This window comes from Phalacrocorax carbo, chromosome 5 (assembly GCF_963921805.1).
Source record: "Phalacrocorax carbo chromosome 5, bPhaCar2.1, whole genome shotgun sequence".
In the NCBI taxonomy this organism is placed as follows: Eukaryota; Metazoa; Chordata; class Aves; order Suliformes; family Phalacrocoracidae; genus Phalacrocorax; species Phalacrocorax carbo.
In genome coordinates this window covers 60,810,630-60,835,459 of record NC_087517.1, presented here as the reverse complement: position 1 = coordinate 60,835,459, position 24,830 = coordinate 60,810,630, and the positions used below count along the sequence as shown (strand labels likewise).

Sequence of the window (24,830 nt, the reverse complement as noted above, 5' to 3'; positions counted from 1 at the left end):
AACCTAATAAAATCATCAAATGAATTAGGGTAGTCTTTCTTAAAGACTTCATAAAAGTACTTTGTTCTTTTATTTCTCTCTTTCTACTATTCCCTTTATCAAACTGTAGAGCTGAATTTAAAACCAGCTACCATATAGTCTGTTGAGTTTCCCTAGGCACAACCTTACTTCAGAGAATGTATGAGGGTTTAGAACATGAGGAGTGCATTTTTCAACACTAAATAAGGCTTTAGGATCTGCTGCTTGTTGATTAAAACTTTCATTGAGTTCAAAGGGTACATGATGAATTATATAGAAGTAATCCCACCGGACATGAAAGACAGATTTAAAAAATAAAAATAAAAACCCCACCCGCCATAAAATAAAAATGAAAAATGTCTCAAATACAATTACAGTAAGAATACTGGCCCCCACCCTATGTTAATAGGAATCAGCATAGCCTTGGAGTTCCATTGATTGGCTTTCACCAAGAACTGAGTCTGCAGGATGAAATCTGCAACATTACTTGAATTTTATTCTGGTGCAACTGCTTTCTCTGCAATTCACTGGCGCCTGAGCTACAGCTGTGTAGCTAAGAGGCAAAGCAGTGAGCCAGATTCTCCTGCTACTTATTGTTTTTAAATTGGTTTATCTCTACTGACTTCAGTGGATTTGCTGCTGAACTACATTAGCCTATTAAACAAGAGGACAATTACATCCATTGATTTCAACTGGAATTTTGTCTGGATGTATGGAGTGACAGCAGAATGCAAGATCTGGTTCTTTATTGCAGGACTATGCTCTTTTTCTGGTTTAGTTTCTCATCCCAAAGATGCCCTGACTGCTGCACTCCCAGTTTCTTAAGCTGTCTTTGGAAGAACTTTGAGACAAACCAGTGCAATTAATATATTTATAATAGTCAAAGGAAAGTGCTTGAAAATTATGTTCCTCTCAAGTCTTAGACACGTAAGTGCAGATTTGCTGGGGTTGTCTTTCATCGTCATTAGAGAAACCCATGAAGCAGAATCTGAGAGTCAGTGAGTCATTATCAGGCATCAGTGATACATCTACCAGAGGCTGTCCTTCAGATTTCTGCCCAAATTACAAAACTTCTCTGATTTGAATCCCGGAAAAAGGAGTACTTATTTTCTCATATCTGTCCCACAGATTTTCAGTCACACAAAACTTGTGCAATAGCTCTTTGCACCAGGTACTTCAGGGTAACATCAGTTAACACACACAAATAAAGACAGTTACAGTGTGAAAATATAGGTAAAGTTAACTGGAGAGAAAGAAAAGCAGATTAAATAGAAAGAGGCCAAATAAGATAGAGCAAGCCCAAATCCAACTGAAAGAAGAATGATGAACAGAATAACATGAGGCGTTTGGATGGACAAGGCTCTAAGAAGGAGGCTGACTGACACAGAAGATTTAGTTGATGGGTTTTTTTTGCATGCTTATGAGAAAGCCAACACTGTAATCAGACTAAATTAGCATGCACAAGGCTGAAAAAGAATATTTAGTCACCTAACATGAATCTGAATGTAATAAACATTGACAATTCATCATTCAGTGCCAAGAATGATTTGAATCTCTATACAAGTGAGGAGACTGTCAAAAATGGGAAAAATAATAATCCTAGAGATCATATTGGGTGATAAACAAACACATTCCAACAATAATAATGCTTCATAGATTCTTAATGTCAGAGTCTGGCCACTTCACAATCAAAATAAGATATTCTGAGCCACAGCTCAATCTGGGAAAGCACTTCTGCCATTTTCTGGTTGAAGCATTGTGAGCAGGAAAGATGCACGTGTGTTTCTTGTCAGCCAAAGAGACACATGCCCAAACAGAAACTCTAGATGTATTTTTAAAGAAACCCCTCAGTCAATTTCACAAGACTACCAAGGAGCTGTTTAACACCTCTCTTACCTGCACAACAACAACCTGAATGGACACGTGATCTGGGAGTCTGATTGGTGCTCGAAAATACTGTGATAATGCAACCAGAAGATGAAGTATTGCTACGAGACTTTTAGCATGAACAGCTGAAAGAGATATTAAAAGCACAAGTTACAAACTGCAAAGTAAATAGGGCACATATTTTTACTTTTTAGGATGTAGGGATTATGGGACTCTCTTCCTCTTGCCACCTGGAGCCAGAGGCACTTTTAAGGCACCTCTCCTGTACTGGTCTCCTCCTGCTCAACAGGTCATGCGAATGCAGCTCAGCCAGTAATATGTGTCAGCACCAAAGCGTTACTTTTTGCAACGTCTGGATTCCATAGGCTTGTGTAGATGGAAATCTAAAGCTAATCCAAAAGCCAGATTTCATGTACGGCAGTTTAAGTGCTGTCTCTGCATTCTCCTTGCCTTTCCTTTATTCCCTTTATTTCAATAAGGATTTATGGACTATCAGAAAGATATTTTTGTACTCATAACATGCACTTATTCATTTTTAAGTGTCACAATGTCTGCAGGATGACAAACGAGCCTATTTTGGCAGAAGCCTTAAGCAATAACTTACTAAACTCAATGACTCAAACATTCCTCATGAAGTTGTTATAGTTCTTGTTATTGAAGCTTTTTCACAGCAGGTTTCATATGGGTAGTTAACACTAACATGACTTACAAGATACCAAAAGCCATACTGTAGGAAATCCTTAATTGGCATGGAAGTGAACAATTTCTAATTCTTAGTATTGCCTTTCTTCTTCTTCTGTTTTGTTTTCTGCAGTTATATCTTCCCCAGAACAGTATTGCTAAATGATCTTTGATAGCTACAGTTCAGTGCACATACATTCTTTGTACTTCAACTAACCAATAACTACTACCTTACTTCATTCACAAAGCAGGATCAGATTCACTAAAATATCCTTCTTCATTATCTTCCAATGCAAGTCTCAACTCTGTCATGGAGATATTCATTCATACAAAATGTGGCATTGCTGTCAAACTTGGCTGGGGTGCCAGGATGAGGTGCTTTAGCAGAACACTACAAAGATGTCTGCCTGCATAGCACCAGCATGTGCTCCAGCTGGCTCCAGCTGCTGCTATCTCTACTTTAGCTCTAAAACACATGTAAAACATTAAATTAATACTAGAATTTAAATTGTCAGGCCACTCCAAACACCCTGCCTCCAGCTGCACAACAGAGAATGAAAAAAACCTGGAGGGAGGTTGAAGAGAGATGGGGACAGAACACTCAGTGGGACCACATGAAGGGGAAAGTCAGAGGTGCCTAATGTTCACTCTTCCTTCCTCGAGCTAATTCCCCCCTGCCCACTAATTTGTTGTGAATGGAATGGGATACAAAACAGCTCAGCTCAAGACAGGTATAGGAGACAGGGAAACTGCTATATACTGGTCACCAGCGTGAAATGATTCTGGATACCAAACTTAAAACAGATTAAGAGGCCTAATTCTCCAAAACTGCTGATAACTGGCTTTCTGGAATACATCTGCACTAAAACATCTAGTATTGGGCCACTAAGGACATTTCTATTACATATTACTATGTTCAATTTTAATAAAATGAAACAGGAAGGGTGCAGTCCTAATCGTGATGACAGTTTTGTTATCAAAATCAGTGGTTCAGGTTTAGCCTTAAATGATCAGAAACATTGCTCATATCTATGTTGCAAATTTTATACAAACAAAGAGTCCTAGGACCTATCTCTCTGCCTGTCTACTACATTTATGCAGGTAGTTGCCCATTTCAGCAAACCAATTCAGTAACAGAATACCTAAGCTGGTATGCATATACACTTAAGAGCAGAAATACTGTACTTTGAGACTCTGAAAAGACAGTTTTTTTAAATTGGAGGTTGAGCACCAGTAAAGACGACAGAGTATACCACGTCTGGAAGTGCCCTGCAGAGCAGCTCATACCATAAATACCAGGCTTCAGCCTTCCTTTATCATTGGATATTTCAGAATTCCAGAGAGCAGCTATAAACTCTTGGTTGTCAGCAAATGAGAATGGCATAGAACACACACAACGTACAGTCAACGTTCCACTTAATGCTTCTTGGAGGTAGTTTAAGGGTTTCATTGATCTTTTCAAGTACTGTCTGTAGCTTCTGTTTTTGAGCAATTTCGGACTGAGTAACTTCAGCAACATTCAGCTTCTCACTTTCAAGTTTCTCTGAAGTGATAATAGAAAAGAAAACCCACTGTCAACTCGATGAAGAACACAAAGACATACCACGCACCCAGATGTACATTCAAGCGGTATTAGACTTCCTAGTTCTAAAATTATCAGCTTTTCCTTCCAAAGCCACTTTCCCCCATACTTCTGAACTCCTAAAGATACAGTTCGCATTTTCACTGTGTTTACCCATTGTCAAGGGGAAGGCCAAGCGTTAAGGAAAGCCACACTACTGGTTAACAAATATTTACTGCAACTCTCTTTAGGAACACCAGGCTCAGTGGTAAGGCCTATTACTTCTTTTGCTACTAGATAAAGGGTGTTCTGTATGCAAGTGGTTTGTACAGCAGATCATCAAACCCAGGAAACAGATACCAACTTTAAGAAGATTTTCATCAGTCTCAGCTTCCCAGCTTCTACCTCAGACTCAGGAGATGTAAAAATTTTACTTGGCCCATTTGTGATAAAAGCGAAGTGACACCATATTCACAGAGGTGGCTGATGCACTCAAGAAAGGCGAACAAGTATTTCTGGAGGTATGAAAACAGCTAAAACCTTAGGCAATTTCTTTCTGTGAAACCACAGCCCTTTTCTGGGCTCAAAATTTGCAGAAGATTTTAAAATACTTAATGAATTAGTTTGTTAATAATTAGTACAGATTGCTAGGTACATACATAGACAGCTTAGTGTTTACCATTAAATAGTAAGGAAAGAAAATTTAGCAATAAAAGCTTCATGATAACAACACCAAGAACAAAATGCTAGGTTGCCTATCAATTTACTTCTATGAAACACTATCTTATTAAGCTTGGTAAGTGTGGATCTTGTTCTCATCAAAGACAGCTGAGTATCTTCCCAAGGAGAACTTCCAGGGAACTGCTCAAGCAAGTCCAGCGGAGAGCTACCAAGATGATCAGGGGATCTCATCAATACCTATAAATATCTAAAGGGTGAGTGTCAAGGGGATGGGGCCAGACTCTCTTCAGTGCTGCCCAGCGACAGGCCAAGGGACAATGGGCACACAGGAAGTTCCACCTCAATATGAGGAAAAACTTCTTTCCTGTGCGGGTGCCAGAGCAGCGGAACAGGCTGACCAGGGAGGCTGTGGGGTCCCTTCCCTGGAGACATTCAAAACCCGCCTGGACGCGTTCCTGTGCCCCGGCTCTAGGTGTGCCTGCTCAAGCAGGGGGGCTGGACAATATGATCTCCAGAGGTCCCTTCCAACCCCTACCATTCTGTGATTCTGTGAGAATGAGCCTGAGCTACCAGCCTATGAATCCTGACTAAGAGACTGCTATCTCTATGGGTTTCTTGTGCCTTCACAGAAACCAGTCTGTGCATAGTCTCACAACAAGACCAAAATCTTTAGTTAGCATAGACCTGATCCACAAGGCATTAAATGTAATGGAAAAGATTCCACTGAAATCAATAAGTGCAGGATCAGTATACACATATTTAGAGTCAGAGTGTATCTGATACACATTTTTTTGGTTTTGTGTGAAGTCACTGGAGGTCTGCCCATGAAAGTCAAATTGCTCAGTCTGGGGCATATCCAGTTCATCACAATACATTCAGTAGCTTAAACATTCATAGAAGGGAATAGTCTGTGTAGTCTTCATTAGAAGTACTCACATGATATTTCGAGATTCATTTAAGATACTGAAAAGAAATTTACTGGAGACTTTATGAGCTGTAATAACTAAGAAAATGGCTTCCAAGCCAACAGTTAAAAAAGCACATGCCAGCTCTGCATTAGCAGTTTCTTTTCTCTATCTGTTTCTCAGCTGAAGCTCAGTTTCAGTCCACTGGGTACCATTACCTCAGTAACATTAAAAGCCAGACATCAAATCAGAAAGAAATTCCAACTTTCCAGAGGAACTTCGCGATGTGAATAAACTATAGTATGGAACCAGCAGAGATTAAAAACATCCACTGTTGTACTGAAAATACCCTTGCCTTCAAACTTACTTTCCACTTGTAACACGGGTAAGTTTGTACAGCACATATGCAGATAATAAATTTAACTGGAGCGAACACCGTTGCCAAGACAAGAACCCTCCCTCCCTAGCACCCCAGGTAGGCTTTATGCTGTTCTCATCAACTACAGAGCACCACACATTGCACTGTAGCTATAAGGACTGCGCATACAGCCTACTGCTCAAGGGTCTCATAACACAATGCTATTTTTATATCACTTAGTGGTATAAATGTAAAATGATACCAAGGCTCCAAAGTAGGAACAAGTGATCCACTTACTGACAAAGTGCCCCAACAGCATGCACATATATTTTTTCTTACCGAATAATTTCTGCAATACTTGTCCATCATACAGGTCTTCAGCCAAGTCTTTCACAATAATCCTCTCTCCTACCAACACATCATTAATCCAGTCAATTAATACCTATATGGGAAACACAAATTTGGCAGTATTATACACTATTCATTTGCAATTTAAAACACATGCCATTTTGTACAGTGATGAAAATATTTAGCAGAAAGAATACCAAAGCTGCAAGGGCTCAAAATACAAATCAGTCTGAAATGCCATCAGAAGAAATAGGAAGGACTTAGGAAAGACTCCTCTAAGGTGGCTGTGTCGATGCACCACGATGTCTAGACAAACACTGGAATGACACAGTGCCTTCTGGAATGCAATCTATCCTTTGCTTTCAGTAGTATTTTAACATTTTATTGTGAAGCAAAAGGTGTTGAAGTCGATGCTAGTGAAGCTTTCTGCTGAAGTTCTAATGTCACAAATCACAAAGACTACAAGGGAATCCAGTGTGATCTTAGACAGGGGGTGCGATAGGGTTGAGAACCTGGAGTTAGGATTTTAATGCAAATTCTTAAGTCTCACTGTGCCATATCTGGAGGAAGATACTGCAACAAATGACCCATCCATTTCACTGGGATGTACACACCATGTGGTTTCATTTAATTAATACCTAAACAGTGCTTTGAAGTGTTCAAATGAAAGAGGCAGGGATAGCATTAAAAAACAGTTTCACTTTCCTGAAAGTGTTTACATGCTTTTCATTACCTTCATTAGTTCTTGTAATTTTGGGTCATTTCTCGAATTCGGATCAACCATTGTTCGGACTTCATTTTCCTCTGGAAGGTTTAAAAGAAAGATATTAGAAACTATTACAGCCATGACACTTTATTTTACATCAAGCTTTTATGTTGAGATGTAAAATTGTTGTGAATTACCTAGCATAGTGTCCTCAGGGTCTAGTTCGAATGGAATTGGACTGAGAGGTAAGTTAATGGCATTTATTCCTTCTTCCTGTAATTCAGATACTAGGAAATAAAAGAGAAGAGCTTGGTCAAATTTCAATTCAATTTTAGTTACTATTTCACTCTTGCTAAAAGTAGCATTAATTGTCTTAATTTCTTTATAAGAACATGACTCTATTAGATAAGCCACTAGGTGTAATTACAGCAATAAAATACAGCTAGCAAAAGTAGGAGGCCTAGCCAACAAACCTTGACTTGTACGAGCAGATTTTTCACAGATAATGGTACTGGAACCAATGCAATTTCCTCAAATCTTTTCCAGGATAAGGCACGTTGTCCTCAAATTTTAAAAGGCTCGCTTGCATTTTAATGGTCTTGATATTTTAGTGCTAATGAATCATTTTAACTGAGGAAAAGATTATTGCTCTCAGCTATGTCACCCTTGCTCTGGAGATGCTTCAAGTTTATCTACTTGAGAAGAGCTGGGGCTGGCTATATATCCACACAGGAGCTGCCAGACTGATAAACTATTTAGGACTGAAGATGCAGTTGCAGCACACAGCTCCCTCCGTCGTTCAGGTCAGACACCAGCTGGAGCAGACGTGGGATGCTTCTGGCCTGTGTTCTTGGCCTTTCTTTAACAGAAATCATGGCAGTGGGACACAGGTGTAAGATGATGAACCCTCAAAAGTACTGCCTTAGTGTGGAGTCCCAACAGGTTGAGAAAGAACTTGGACATGGGAATGGGGAAGTAATCCAAAATCCCATAGTCTGGAGATGCCCACAGTTGTCAGGAAATACAGACAAGTTCCTACTCAGCCAAAGTCCCCTAATGCTATAAAAATCAATGTTCTTGTAATACATGCTCTGAGAAGACAGGAACAGAGAGATCCAGAGAAGAAGCGTAAAAGCAGTCCTGCCAGTAGTTCTGTACTGTACAGGTTCTGTACCTGGTATAGTTCAGAGCAACTTCACTCACACCTCTGGGTGACCCAAACTTTTAATAGGTTACAAAGACAAAACCCTTCCTTCACTGCCCAAACACGCCTCCGTAACAGAAGAGAATAAATACAAACAATCTAATATACTAGTCCTACCACTATAGAAGAACACATGGCACAGTGCAGGGCGGGTACCCACTCTGGTGATCAGACAAGTTTGTATCTTGCTTTTTAGCCAACAAATCAGCACCAACCTGATTTACCAAACCAGGAAAGAGGCACTCTGTCTTAGGAATGACAATGTTGTTTTGACCACTCATTTTCCAGAGTACAGACCTTCAACAGAACTGGTTGTTAGTACAACTGTGCCAGTCAGAGTTTAAACTTAAATAACTTAATTCAACTATCCTACATGTGTCCTAAAGATTCAAGCAGCTGTATACACCTTCTGACATGAACTAAAATATACTATTTAAGTGCAGATGCAGATTCACCATGTAACATTTCAGATTTACTACCTGAACCTTTCCTCAGTTTATTTTGAAAATTACAGAAACAGTTTAAGTTTGGAGAGAAGTGTAGAAAGTGACAGTAGAGATCTCATGTTTTGCTCCTGGTCCTGTGACTACCTCATATGTTAACTTTTGGAAAACAGTTTTACCTCTCTGCCTTAACTTCCTGTGTGCAATAAATTCAGCTAAGTTTCACATGAACACTGTGATAGTTGGTGTGGTGACAGTACTTAAAACTTCCCAAATATTTTCTATGCTTTCTGAAATGTTCTGTGCTCTGCCAGATGAAATGCCTGTGCACATTGCAGGAGTGTGTGTAGCTATATTCATGCACCTATGTAAGATTCATGGCAATAATGGCTGTTAGAATGCTTATTACTTTTAATTGTACAAAAATAACTTTGAAAAATCCACTACCTTCAATACTGAAACACTAACTTCACTCCATACACTCACCCTGCTTGTGTATCTGTAAAATACAAATACTGAGCAGCTCTAAAAAGTCATAAAACAATGTTGACAATAGCTCCCTGGATTGTTGTATATCCTCTAACACTGATGGCTGAGAGCAACGGACCAAATTAATCCCTCATGTGAGTCCACTGAGTTCTGAGGAGTTATAGTAAGGATGAATTTGGTCTAGCACGTACAATTTCAGGAACTGTTTACACTTAATGGCAATTTTTTGAACTGCTAGCACTCCTCAGAGAAAATAATTGTTGGTTTTATTAACCTCTTTGATTTTTTTTTTTCATTTTGGTTCAGAATGGTTATGAGCATAAAAATGTCAGTGGATAGAAAACTTCCATGCAGAGGTCTTTCTGTTCTGAAATGCTTAGTTCATGGAGGACTTCCGCACAACGGTTCCTAGGCAGAAAACATTTTTGTCACATCAGTCCCAAGAGGGAGCATAGAAAATAAAATCTGTTCAAGCCAACTGGCTCCACTGAGCTCTCCTGTCCCAAAGGGCTGGATGCTCTGCTTGGGCAAGACACACTGGAGGAAGCAGTCAGCTCATTTTCCTAGCAAAGGACAGTGGGGAGAGCTTTTGGCTTCTCTGTCCAGGGAGTGACCCACTGGCAGAGCTAACTGATACTTCTCCAGGGAGACTGAGCAGACCTTTCAAGGCTGGATGTTTTATACGGCATACTGAACCTCCCCATTTATGTCCCCAATATGCACAACTACTACATTCTATTTTTAATAACATGACCTTCAACATATTGTCAGAGTTTCTGAAAATAAGAGAAAGCAAACAAAAACCTGCTATATCTTTGCATGGAAAGGGAATGTAAAATACAAATAAAATAATAATAAATATACATAAGAAACTAACACATTGATCTGTTCTAGAATACATTGCAAGTGTGGTATTTATTGTACAGCAGGGGCTTTGCTCTACACAGGTATACACAAGTGGTGGTCTTGTTCTCCCCAAGCAGCTCACCCGAATCACATACATTTCTCACACCTACCCGAGCCATATGCAGAACCTACCCAACACACCTCCGGATGATCCAAAGATCCCAGATGGATCCAGTTTGCCAGAGAGGACAGTTCCTCCTCAGCCACTGCATTCTGCAGTGCACAACCCATGCCCAAGGTTGGTATTAGTCCTGTAATAAAGACTACTCCTGCCCTCCTATCCCCTACAAGCAGAAAACACGATGGAGAAACCCTGAGCCTGGTAACATCTTTTTTATTCCTTTCCCCAATGCTGAAAAGAATTAACTACAGATTAATAATACTACTAAAAGGAGCAGGTAAGAACACGTGCATTAAATGAAGTTGTACGTAAAGGGAGAGAAAATGTAGCATAGACTCACTTTCTCAGAATTTCCATCAAAAAATTTCCATGATAAACTACTATTATGCACTTAGGTGATTACAGAGAAACCACAAAAATATGACAGAGGTTGAGTTTGCATACCACAGTTTCAGCAGAGAAATCAAATTTTCAGCTGCTTTTCATTAATCTGTTTTAATTAATTTTCAGGAAAATAGCTTCAGCAATTTAGTATTTTAATAAAAATAAAGCACACTGGTTTGGGACAATTTTTGCAGCAGCTGAAATTAACATAAAATAATCTAATTTCTTGAAATACTTTGAGGAATTACTTGAAGCATCAGTAAGACCTCCACTCTGAGTCTGACAGTGTAAAGACCTAGGAAGGGAGGAGGCGACACGGCTGCAGCAGTTCACCTATACCACACCAGTTGCCAGACCGGCACTCTAGGACTTGTGGCAGCTCCTCTGGAGGACAGTATCCACAGAGCTGTCGGTTTGACATCGGGCATGCTTGGCCACTGGATGACACCAGCAATTAGAGTTAAGAGCACCTTTCTGTTCTCACCCTCTGCTGCAGCCCAGATACATCCCAGTGTGTCAGCTACCATGGGGCTTGCCCTCGTCACGCTTATATTGGCACGATTAGGGACATGATCCTTTTGGACATGAGAGGAAAATCCAGTCTTTGTTTTGTTTTTGTTTTTGTTTTTTTTTTTTTTTTTTTTACAGTGACCATGCTGAGTGGAACTGGGGGTTAAATGCACTTTCAAAGCAAGACCCTTAAAAGCAACAGAGTTACATATGGCCCAGACAAACCTCTGTGGGCTGGCAAAGTGAAAGTCCCAGTTTTAACACTGGATAAGGAATGGACACTTCTGCTCAGACTTCTCATTCAGCTCCACATGCCAAATTTGTTATGATGTAATCAAGTGCAACTCCACTGCTATCAGCTGTCAACAGACTTCCTCCTATTTTGCCAGCACCAAATTTGGCCCCAGAGCTGGGGAGCCCATAAGCTTGTACCGACAGCAACTACAGCAGCTATTTTAAGCTGGATAGAGCTCTTACTGTTTTAGATGCTCTTGCATTACAAGGTCATAAACCTATGCTATCAAATCCACGCGTGTGCTCTGAGCCAGACTTTGCCCTTTGATGTGTGCATCCAACTGCCATTGAAACCGTTGGACGCTGAGCACATCTGAAAGCAGAGTACTGCCCATACGGTTTAAATTGGCTTAATTCCTCTAGTACATGCAGCTTGTTACTCTGCATTGTATTTATTAGACAGTTTCATTTGTGTTTTTTACTTGTTTATTTTGTGTGCTGAAGGCTTTTTGCTGCCCTGTTTAGTATTCAGGGCTTAATGTTATTCTGATTTGAATAAAACACATCTTATTATTTAACTGAGCTCAGAAATGTCACATCACCCAATGCGCTCTCTGTGGTTTAGACATATTTTAGCATATCTTTCCAAAGAATCATAAAATAAACACAGCAAGATGTAGTGTTAAATGGTCTCGTCTCTGAGTACTAAAGCCATGTCTTTCCATATAACTGTTTCTGTACTTAAAAAAACTAAAATCACTCAAGTGCTACAACATTAACAGATCAATTCTGGAAGTCTGTGATTAACTAGAACCAAACTCTAAAGTTGGAGGAGGACAGGGACACAATTTTTCTAACCTCAATCTTTCAAAATCAGGAAAATTAAATATATATGTATACACCTATAGAAATATACACATTAACACTTCCACAGTTTTTAACTTCCTTTCTTTCTTTAACGTAAGGGTTTTCCATTCAAGGTCGTCTCTGCCATTTTTAAGGTTGCAAATACTTTGGTTTGTTGGGTTTTTTTGGTGTTTGTTTTTTTTTTTTTTGTGGAAGCTGAGATTTGTTGACATTCACACGAATCCAGGAGTTTAAGCTTTCTATAAAAAGTCAAAGGGCAAACTACCTGATAGAAACTACTAAGGTAGACAGCAGCTTTATGTGCCATGCCTCTATCTTAAGCTACTTTTTCCTAGAACAAGCATAACTTGGAAGGCTAGCTGCAGACATTGTATTGCCAGAGTAACACTGAATATTTGTATATACACCCACATTCAAACATGCACGCATATGCTACATACGTTTACTTATGTAGCCAGAAGTCACAGCCAGTTTAGAAAAATGGTGATTTTCAATAAGAAACCTCTTTACTGCTCTTGTCCAGACAGAGATACCCACTCAATTATAGTTAAGCCAAATTTAGATGGATCATTTTTTATTTCATATTCTCTTTTCTGGGTGCAAATTTCTGATAAATGCTAATGATCTTGACAGCTTGCTTTTGTAACCACTTGTGCACAAGAGCAGCTTTACTTCTTCTACTGGCCTGATAGTCTGCAATGCAGACTTGAGTGTAAACGACTGTATCCGCACAGATTTCAGCAGGTTTATGCTGATTTATACCACCTCATTGGCTCAGTGTGATTCCTATTCCCCCTCACATATTCCAGTTCTATACCATGATGTAATTCCAGTGGAGTAATTCTGAATTTTTACTGGCAAATGTGAGATCCAAATTACCTAAGATGGTCAGAGAATGACAGAAAAAACAGCAAAGGCATTTTCAAAAAGTCCTAGTTTAAGCTCTTACAGAATGATATTATTTAGTCAAGCAAACTCATGCAATTGCTTTCTGGGCCATCCATCCAAAATGTTATTTTCTAATGCTTGTGTGTGTGCATCTTATAAGTCCACAAAGGGAAAAGAAAATATTAATCTAAAATGGTACTGCCTAATTTTCTTGAATATATAATTCATCCAATATGGATTTTGGCAGCTCAGCTTTAACTCCAAAACAAAAGAAATCCACACAAAAGACAATAAATCTGCATTACACATGGTACTAAAATGATCCAATGGATTTATAGATGTTTACAAGTTTGCAGAGTGTGACACAGCGTCCACCAGAAATTTGATATTCACAGCACAAAACATCATAAACATATGTCTGCAACTACAAAGGGGCCTTTTTATGTGGGGATCATTGTTAAAATTGTCTTCAGAACATAAACCTTAAGTTGTAAATGCTACTCCCCATTTATTCTCCAAGACATAACAAATGAGGAAAGAAAAGCAGAGATATGTTTGTAATTGAAAATGTTTCTCAGGAAATGATCTGTACAGGAACATCATTCTCATTCCATTAACTGCTGACTCCAAGCCAACCATTTGTAAAAGTAAATAAATATGCAAACTGGCTGACAACAATGTGCCTGCCTTTAATGTTACTGCATTAGTACCCAGTCTCCAAAAAAGAATCTATTTTCTTTTCTCATTTACCCATTAAACCAAACATGGCATACGCACAAAAGAATGGGAGAAATGCAGTTCACAAAAAAGAATGGGAGAAACGCTATAATTTCATTTTCATGTATGCAATACAAATTAAACACTTATTGCCTTGAACTTTTTTTGAAGTCCAAAGCTACTCCGAAGTACCTCAGTTATTAGCTTGCTGTTCCTTTCTTTTTTTGCAATCAGGAGGGAAAAAAACCTCCATAGACTGACAGATCTCTAGTCTGAGTAGGTAAAAAACAACAACAAAACAGGCAGCAAACTCAATCCTTTAAAAGAGTACATGTGATTTTCTTCACCGTGTCATAAGTAGCTTCATTAAGCCTTACTTGCTTTCACATTTCATTTGGGATGCAGTTCTTTCTCAGAATTTTCCTCTAGTTTCTAAGAGGTAACAAGTGGTGCAGTGTCAAGCTAACACAGACGCCAGTCATTCCATTCATTCCTTCAACACATCCTTTAAAATACATCAGCAGTATTTGCAGATGTTTTGAAAAGCCTGTCACCCTGCAGGAGTGTTTAAAATATCAGTAAAAAAACCAAGACAACACTGGGAACAAATGCAGACGGGAGTTCAAATGACACTGATTTTTTCCCCTCACTGAAGAACAAGACATGCATATGAGAAATGCTGTGACCATTCCAAGTCATTATCCTGATCCCAGCCTGAAAACTCAAACAACTCCAGATACATTAGTAGGGTCTTTGTGCAAAAGATAGCTGCAGCTTGTTAGCCGCTCTGCACATGGCATCTCTAAATACAAAACATTTTATTGAAACCAATCCTTTGACAGCTAAGATTTTCAATTTATTGAGATATCTCAGAACTACATGGGGTGCTTGGGGCTATATGGAGACAGAAGGGAGAGCATTTGTTATCGTCCTCACTGCTATTTTGATACTTCTTGAGTTATAACAAATCTGGAGGTAGCAACAGTCAGAAGAGAGTCAGACCAACCTCTTGATGTAGTCCTAACCCTAACCAAGGGGAGGCAATTGTTCATCCTATATGCTCACCAGGTTGCTGCACCATTTTTGCCAAATATTGTGGAGAAGCTGATTTTATACGACTGACTTGCCTCATTCTCTGAATCACCAACCAGCTAAGAGTAGCTATTCCAACATCAACAAGAGGCGCTCAGGCAGAAAAGACAAAACCAAAGACCTGTTCCAAGAAGTCTTTCCCAGCTCAACAAGTTCTAGCTATTCCTAAGAGAAAACCCAAAAATAGTTCTTAGGAATGTGAGGGCACACTAGTAGCAAGCTGAGGATTTCCTGAATTTCTTGCTCTTTTCTTCTTGTGTATAGAAGCCTTGTTTCTGAAGGAGAAAAAAAATAAGCGTCAGACCTACTGCATCTCAATAATCTATATGACTTCTTGTTGGAAGAATTAGAAAAATGACTACATTTACTGGAAATTTAAAGTTACTTTTCAAGGACCGCAAATTGGTTTATGCATCACATGTGGCCACTATTTTCAAACTGTAGTTCCTAGAGCTACTTGTGTTTTAATATAAACATCTGGTCATCTTCAAGGGATTACTTTGTGACAAAGGATCAAAAGATTTGTAGTAAGTGGCCAAGTATTTCTACATCACAGACGGAAAAAAAAACCAGCATAGTATCTTCTGAGAGGTCCTCAAGCTTCCAGATTTTTCTTTGGTATCAAAGTCAACCAAGATAAAGTTTGAGGGTGACACAAAGGCTGAACAAGTGGCAAACATAAGAAAGATGGGATAAGAGTGACCTGAAGAAATTAAAATAATAATGGATTAAAAAATGCAGATGTATTACTTATTTGCATAATTGGTAGCTTGCAGTCCATGTTTTGGTACCCTCTGCATCAATCCTGAGCATCTAACTGTAGTTCTCAGATTCAGTACAACAAATGAGAATTGATCTGAGACATCTAATCCTTTTTTTTCCTATCCATTTTAAGGATTTTCAATTTCTTGCTACATTTAATATTTGTGCCTAACACACATATGGTTTCTAAAAGTCTCTGCAGTGTGACCTAGGGAAGTGAAGTTTCTTGTCAAGGACAGAATCAGAATATAATTTGGGAACTGGGATCTAAAGACAGGCCTTCAACATGGAAAAACTAGACTGTGGCTTTGGCTGAATAAAGAGAAACCCAGCTACATCCTTAAAGAAAATGGGCTGGATATGGTGAAGGCAGAAGAATTAAACCTTAAAACGGCAGAAGAAATATATCTTCTAGCATACTGTAGAATAAACTACCCTTTGGGGTTCTCTTAACCAATGTGGAGGTTAGTGTGCATTTGACAGCAGAAAAACTTCAGGCTTGTACTGTTACAGGAAGGACTACAGAAAAGGTAAACTTGTCTCCCCATCTTTATTTCATATAAGTGTGCATCTTCAGGATGCACATGTGATGTGTTGAAGCCCTCCTGTTCTCACCTAGCCATACAGCATGAAGGGTCATTTTGGGGACAGAGAGGAATATATTAGGGCTGTGGCAATCCCTGACTAGAGGGAAGACTTTGGTCAGCTGGCATAAATCACAGTGTGGTGTGATCAATAGGATGGCTGTGGTATTCTCCTAAACCACATTTACACAGAAGTGTAAGATGACGATGCAAGACAGGACTTTGGTAGCACAAACTGGAAACTATGTTTGGCTTAGGAAAGCAAAGTTAGTTCTCAATTTGCACAGGAAATATATCAACAGTGTCCAGTTTAGGTTCTCAAATCCCTTAATCAGACTTAATTAGCTTAACATCCCACCAACAGAAGAAAATAGTATTATCCCCATTCTGCTTCATAGAAAGTGACACACTTCTAGATTAAGAGATACATTTACATGTCTCCTTTCTGGAGACACGAATTGCACTTGTAAAATGGAAGCTAGGCGCTTAAAAATACAGCTTTAAATTAAAAGCCTGTCTACAATGTTGCATTTGGCCCTAAGTAGAACTGGCAGGAATACCAGTACCTCGTTTTCCAAACCCCGTATCATAGCAAAGGGAACACCCTTCTTTTCATATAACCAGTAGTAATGACTTTCATCCAGCCCTGTGCCTTGTCCTTCAAGGGCACTGCCTGGTACCCTACTGTGCATTCCAGATCTTGCTCATTTCCGTATAAAACTCAAACAGCTGCTCCAACTTCCAAATGCCCTGTCTCAAAAAAATGACCTTACTGAACTGTTCCTCTGATTATGGTGTTCACATGTTTCTTATCACAAAACAAGTTGCAAGCAATATAGCACCAGCACTGCAAGGGTAAACCCACAGCTCTGAACCGCACATATATTGCAACTGTCTTTTCCAAGAGGTCTCAAACAAGCTGTAAGTTTGGAGCAACACTTGCTACCACCCATCAAGTGCTGTCAGACAAGGGAAAATACTCTGTGTAATACTCCTACCCGTTAAATGCATTTCATGGGTTGCTGTCATTACCAATGTATCAATTTCAGCATGCAAAACATTCATACCAATAGTAGCTGTGGCTGTATTTCCTACTTCACAGGTGAACACACCAAAAATTGTAATTCAAGCATCCAGGTAAATAACCTTAAATGGGTTTTACTGCATAGCACTAACACATTCCGACATTCCCAGAAATAACCTGCAGCCTTCAGCTGTTGATGTCATAAATGAGTTTATGTCAATATTCCTATCAGAAAAGTGTTTAGTACTACAAAATTTTCATTATAATAAGCATGAATATTAAAACTTACCTACTGCATGATACATAGTCCATTTGAAAATTGCTATCTCAAGCATGCTTTTGACTACAAATGACGATCTTCCCTGAGTGGAAATTCAGTGGATAAAAATCACTGTTTTCACACTGGATCCAGTATTGCTTAAGGACTGAAATTCTTCTTAAAGGAAGTTAACAGAAACACATACTCATATGAAATACCACTAGGATGAAGCAGTTAATCCTATGTCACTCATATTGCAGAAATATTTTCACAGAACAGCATTTGAAATTAACAAACTACTGTATTTTTTTCCTCATTTGCCCAGAAAAAACAAAGTCTGACTAGGGCAAGAAGAAAATAAACTTCCATTATTATCTTCAAAATATTACAAACCAAAATTAACTACCATGGCAAAAATATAAGGTCAGAAAACAATCCTCCTAAAAGTATCACAGAAAGAAAGATGAAAAATAACTGAAAGAGTCAGTCTAGTCTCCTACCTTTAGGGCAAAATGCTCCACAGCCCATCGTAGAGTTGCTGGGCCACCCTCATAGTGCATCACAGGGACAACTGCAGTCTTTAAGGTGTTTGAAGCCCCTTGCTCTGCAGGCCCCTTTGCTGCTGCTCTTCAGAGAAGCTGTATTAGCTTTAGAGCCTGTTTTCCAACAGAATGGTCCAAGCACATCACAACTCTCAGCTCAGAGCATCGCTTCAGAACAAGTGACTGACTGCCTATATAATTTAATATGATGCCACATGAGACTCATAGACCATCTGCAAAAGAAACTAAATCTGCTTTTTGCAGCTTGGTAAGTTGCATTCTGAATGCTGGGATGGAGCTTTGACTGTGTGTTTTTGTTATCAGTCATATAACTGAACAAAATGCTCAAACAAGCAAGTGTAAACCACATGTTTTTACTAATCTCATAGTCCATTTCTGCTGAAGGTAACTTGTATCTTTTTCCCTCACAGCTGAATAAAGTCACAAAGCATAGGAAAGGTCTGGACAGAGACATGGCAATACTGGAAGTGAAATTTCCTTTTTTTTTTTTTTTTTTTTTTAAACAAAAGCTGGTCAACAAGAGCTACAGAATTGAGATGCACATGTGATATTACCAAATTCAGGTCCTGATCACAGTACTCCTTTCTCTATAAATACTTCCCTACTGAAATAATTAGCAAAACTCACATGGAAGGAGGATTAAGCTCTAAACCAGGCATATAAAAAGTGGAGGAGAGGAGAGGTATGAGCCATCAAAATAATAATAAACTACTGGTAAGAAACGAGCTAGTTTTATATGCTATGGGTCCTTTCAAAGAGGGACAGTAATGAAGAGATAATCTAAAGCAATTACTTACTTGGGCTAAAAATCAAATTGCCATGAAGTTTTCTACAGATTAAAACTTTTCAGAAGCTGTAAAATGTTTAAGTGTCTCAGCTTGGAGCAGAATGAGGGAAGTGACACATCCTTGGCCCATTTCTAAGTCATGGAAAGTGGTTACCTTTCTAGTTTCCAGCTGAACTTCATTTAAAATACCAGTGCCAAAAGGCAACTATGGAGAACTAAGAGGTATTTATTGTTATTCTGCTGTGCTACACAACATTCCTCCCCCAGGTTTTGTATCAGATGCAACTCCTTGCAGAAAAAGACCCAGAGCTCTCATCACTGTTCCGAAACCAGATTCTTCACCAGTTCTAAGGAGTCTCTGATACGTATCAGTCTGCAGCTACTGGGTCACTCCTAGAAGCAGCTTTCCCCTGCCAACAGTCCTATTTCATGCTGTACTCTCAAGTGGTAATGGGGCTCCCCATTCTGACTCCTGGAGTCCCATTGCTTTCTGGCACAGGGAAACTGGATTGCTGAACTGCTGAATAACAGCATTCAATTACAGGACAATACTGAGCTGGCAGTTCTTTACCAAGCTTTCCTTTTCTTAATTTCTGAATAGAACCATAAGTGTCCCAGATACTTTATTACGACAATCCCATTGGGAGGTAAGTACAGCTAAAGGAAAACCACGCCCTACTTGAACCATTGAGGAAGATGCTGAAGATGATTATAAATTAAGAAAATTCACAAAGCCTGAAGCCACAGCAACATGCATCATCAATTCAAACTACAGGTCTTTATTTATATCTGTTTATGAATTGGCACCTTTTTGCATGCACAAAAATAGCTATTTTACAAAAATAATAAATGAAAGTTGTTTTTTTACAATGATTTTTTTTACCTACAGTAGTAGCCAGAAGATCATGTCCAGGTAAACTGTTCTAACAGGCGCAGTTACAGTAGAGTAAGAAAGCTGCAAATTGGCTACAGCAGAGCTGCTTTCTCAGAGGAAGTAACATGGCAACAAGTTGACAACAGCAAGTCTGATGTGCATAGCTTGGGGACCGAGTAGAGGAATTTCTAATTACACTCTCTGTAATCCATTTTCACTTGCCACAAACATAAATGCAAGCAGGATTTAATTTCTAATTCCTTGAATTTAACAACGACAACAAAACCATCATTCAAAAAGCGTGCATCCCCCTTCCCTCAGCAGCGATCACTACAGGGAAAAACCAGCACACTGGTAAGATGTTTTGGTCCTAGAGTTTCCCAAACTGTTCCTAAGGGTTCACTTTCAACCCCACAATTTTCAGCTTTGTAAAACAGAAGTATAGCCAGGGAGGGCTAAAGTCTTCTTCAAGTGGTTTTGGCCATCAATACAGGAAACAATTCAAAGGCAACATGACACTGATAGCTTAATTTGTGAAAATGGATAAATACCATATCTGCCACATAGCACATTAACCCATGTAACAAATAAATACAGAAATAGCACTGCAATACTTGGTTAAAAGGTTTTGGTTCACAGAGGAGGAAATTTAATTAAAGCATGTAATGTCAATTACTGTCATTTGTAATTTTATTTTGCTTTCCTAGAAACAATACAGATGCAGGATTCTAAAGTTACCTGCATGTTTGATGCAAATGGGATAAAATTATCGAGGTTCTGAGAAAATCCAGATAGTAGTAGGAAAAAAAATGCATTTTTACCTAACCTCATTCATGGATCTTCTTCAAAGTGTTGATTACATGAGGACTGACATGCCTCCAATTTAAACTTATAAGCCAACAACCCAGACCTGAAACAAGACTTTTATGTTTAAAAAATTGTGTTAAGTCGTCAAAAAGGTTGGGAGGGGAGCAACAGCCTAATTCTCAGCTACTGCAAATGGGCACAGCCTTACTAAAGCCAACAGAAAAGCACTGATTGAAATCAGAAGAGAATTTGGCTTACTATTTATACTGATTGATTTCAACTGGAAAATTACAGGGCCGGGTCCTTAATGCCTCTGTCTCCTTCGCTCTGGTCTGTGCAAAAGTGACAGAGACCTAGGAGCCATGTAGAAGATTCCAAGTATCTCAGCACCACAGTAATAAACATTGCTAAATCTCATCAGTCCTTCTCTTTTGCCATACACAATGCACGGCAGTATCAGCATCCATTTCTGCTTTTACACAAACTGCTTTGCAGCAGTAAAGCTCAGTGCTGTACAGAAGCATCCTCCCCATATTGTATTCTGTTGAAGTCAGGAAATAGTACTAGAAATGGATGAATTAAACCTACTGTCAGAGAAATACATGTCAGATATATTTCTACCTTGCAAACTATGATCTGAGCTACTACTAGAATCAGCAGGAGAAAATCTGCTCTAAAGCATTCCGACCCATTTTCCTTTAAGTACCACTACTTCTAAATATGGGAAGCATCCTGCCTTTGAAAAAAATCATACTTTCCTCAATAGTGTAATGCTACAGTAAAATGGTGATTAGAATTATAGGAAAGAGCTAACAAAAGAAAGACAAAACCAATCAGATGCTTTCTTATGTCTAAGTGATACACATAAATTGTGTCTATCAGATTCCCCCAGGCTATTTCAGGAGTATGCAGAACACGGAAAGATGCAGATTCATTACAAAATGTCTAAATCTAATCTACTTGGATTTAAAATGCCAGGAATCATGTAAATGGAAGATGAGAAGACAGAACTCTTATGTTATACATAAGCAGAAACAAGAGTCATACAAAGTGGGAGTCACATAAAAAACTCAGTTACCAAGAAATTATAGGTCTAATCTCTGGCAGTGTCAAAGTCTATTGGGGTATAATTGCAGTGAGGGAAGAGGTGTCTCCAAAGTGCCTTCATGCTTTCCCCAGTCCTCAGAAGGATGACATGAGGCTGGCGTCTGGGATTTCAGTGGTGCTTTTTGGGGTATGAGTAACACTACTTTGTCATTGAAGGACACAGAGATCTGCTACACTTTCTGAAATCCATCTGTGGAACTCTCCAATATGTTCTTTACTTTTCACAGTCCACTTACACAAAGACACGTATTATATGAAACTTTTTGCATCCTACGTCAAGATTTCACCATGCTAAGGAATTCCTCAGCTGTTCCAACAGACCTGATGTAAGGCCCCTCCACAACATTTTCACAATCAGCACAAAGGCCTATGAAACAAAGCCAAGAAGCTGCCCTAGGACAAAGAGAGCACTAGCTATTCACAATTCACTTAGCAAAATTGAAATGTGAAGATTTAATTGTGATTTTCAAAAGCACTTGCTATTGGCTAAGCTTTGCTTTCCTGGAAATCAGTTTTAAAAAAAGAATATTTTCATCTTTATGCGTATCATCAATGCTTATGGAAGCTTAACCTCCCCTCCCCATTCACCAGGGCTAAAATCCAGAAGTGAAGAATTCCAAAATGGACTGTGTAATGCAAATGGAGGAGATTATAACTCCAGTATCTTTTTCAGATGCACAAATTATCAAACTGTGTCCTTCCCAAACACCACATATGAACGTTGACAAATGTCACTCAAAAGGGACAAGTCCAACTAGACTTAGGTGGCAAATGCAAAAAATTATAGACTGTTGTCAAAAAAAAATACCATTGACATGACACAGTTCACCTATAACTGAAAAATGGCTAAATATGTTGACAAGCTCCTGAGGGATTGATTACAGCTCCCCAGTATGTTACTGTTATTTGTAATGTACCTTGCAATGTCCAAGTATTACTAAATGCAGGCAGGCCCATTACCTTTTTCCCTAAACACACAGGAGAAAAAGAATGATGTTGTAGCTATAAATACACACACTTTTTAATGCCTTACATCATAAACAAAATCTTTAATACAACTGTACATGTATCAGATCATTTGAACACTCAATAATACAGCCTCTCTCTCTTAACGTGCAAGTCTCTTTCCCTGCCACACAGGGTCTACAACTCAGGTCTAAAACTTCCACCTGGAGCCAGGCTTGTTGACTCGTTATGTGCTGACATTTCAAACTGAATGCAGGAATTACTCTCATTTTCTAAGTTATGCTGGATCAAAATCTAAACATCAGCAATGCTACTGAAAATACAGAAACAACCTCAAAGTCAGCAGAATCTCAGCAGCATGGAACTAATATGCAGATCAAACCTAAAACATAACTCCTGCCGATTTCTCTTGTGGCACAAAAATATTACTCAGCAAGAGTAAAGGCAGCACAATTTGTTACCAAATAGCTTGCTCGGTGTTATGATATTTTTTCCCAAGTGAAAAACTACAGTGTACTGATTTACAAGGATGTCCAAAATCAGCTCAAAGTTTGTGCCAGAGTAAGGGGAAAAAACCCTTGATTTATAGACCCGCACATTAACAAGCCCCTCTTTCTTGTTACCTCTCTCTGCCTTCCATTTATTCTCCACATTACTTGAGTTGGATTTCCTTTAGGCCTGGATCCTATTCACTAAGCTGCATTAATATACCAATTCCATCTTGAGTCTCCTTTTCTAGAATACTGCCAAGCTGGCAATATGGTTCCTGAGAGACTACTTTCCCTGACATGCAGTAAGCTATTTATTGACACACCACTGTTCCCATGCAGTTTTGCACCTAAGCAGTGAACTGGATAGCAGTTCCATATGTTGGAGCTGCTACACTTCTCTGGAAAACTGTATTACTTTGGGTAAATAAAAAGCTAAGAGCAGCAGGAAAAATATCATAAAAATGCAGCCGAATGTTTCATCCTGCCTCCATCAGCAAATTTGGTCTATGACCTCTGCATATGAGTCATGCAAGTGCTTTAAAACTTGCATTGATTTATATTTTCAGGATAGGAAGCTCAAGGCTTATATTTCTATTCCCCAACCATACATTATTTTTCTCCATACACAATTTCTTGAAAATTATCTATGAACTAAAATATATAGGCATCTTTTTTTCTACTTTGTGGTGCATATTAACCAAAACCATTCATGTCAATAACCAGTCTCTGTGTTCTTGGCAGAGTATAGCTGACGTGTAGGTTATTCCTGGAACCATACTAGGCTGATGCCCTCATCATAGTTTTAGTCATGGAAACAGGATTCTACCAAGACAGGCATTGTTTGTGAAAAAGGAAATTCCCAGCATATCTGTCAGAAACAAGAAGTGGTAGGGTACACCACTTTAAAAATAAAGTATCTAATATTTACATAGTGCTGTTCATCAGAAAACCTTCTACAAATCAAGCAATGCTTGTCAGAGCTTAGGGCTCATGTCCTGCTGAGAAAGCACTCTCTATTCACAGTCCCTCTGAAGCACAGCTTCACTCCTTGTATCCTACATTTATAAACAGATGCTGAGCAACAAGTCACAATACCACACAGGCACCAGAAAAACAGAGATGATCTCGCTCATCACATGCACACAGACTATAACTGATTCCATTTTCAGAAACGTAACTTTCAATTCATTTTTCAGATAAAACCATTAGTATACACACTACTGTTTTACTGTCACCCTGCTCATCAGAACCAGTGACTAACTCCCATGGAGGCAACCCCAAACCAAGCAGAATTATTTCTGGACTTCCGTAGGCCACTACAGAATTCTATAAAAGCTTCAGTGAACTGGACCATCTATTTCCAAGAGTTTACAGCACTTCTATTATGTGGGCACACTCTAGAATGGTGAGATAAAAGGTAACTCTACAACCCACTGTGTAAACCTGGTACTTAGTCTACATATTTGAGATCTGAATTTTAATCCCAGAAGTGGTAGTGCCAGGGTTCAAAGCACTTGGTCTGTTCAAGGAGCAATCTGATGGTCAGTATCTGGGTGACCTAACATTTCCCTGCATGTCTTACAGGGCTCTGCTTGAATTCATAGTC

General features: G+C 39.0%; 1 protein-coding gene across 2 annotated transcripts in view; it reads right to left on the bottom strand.

Moving 5' to 3' along the window:
• PARVA (parvin alpha) overlaps positions 1-24,830 on the bottom strand; it is a 69,599-nt gene that overhangs the window by 18,030 nt on the left and 26,739 nt on the right. For both annotated transcript variants that reach the window (XM_064452737.1, XM_064452738.1), the window contains 5 exons: positions 7,343-7,432; positions 7,173-7,243; positions 6,431-6,533; positions 3,989-4,129; positions 1,915-2,030 (listed from right to left, as the gene is read on the bottom strand). In XM_064452737.1, coding sequence (XP_064308807.1) covers positions 1,915-2,030; positions 3,989-4,129; positions 6,431-6,533; positions 7,173-7,243; positions 7,343-7,432 — 521 coding nt within the window. The remainder of the gene's footprint in view (positions 1-1,914; positions 2,031-3,988; positions 4,130-6,430; positions 6,534-7,172; positions 7,244-7,342; positions 7,433-24,830) is intronic.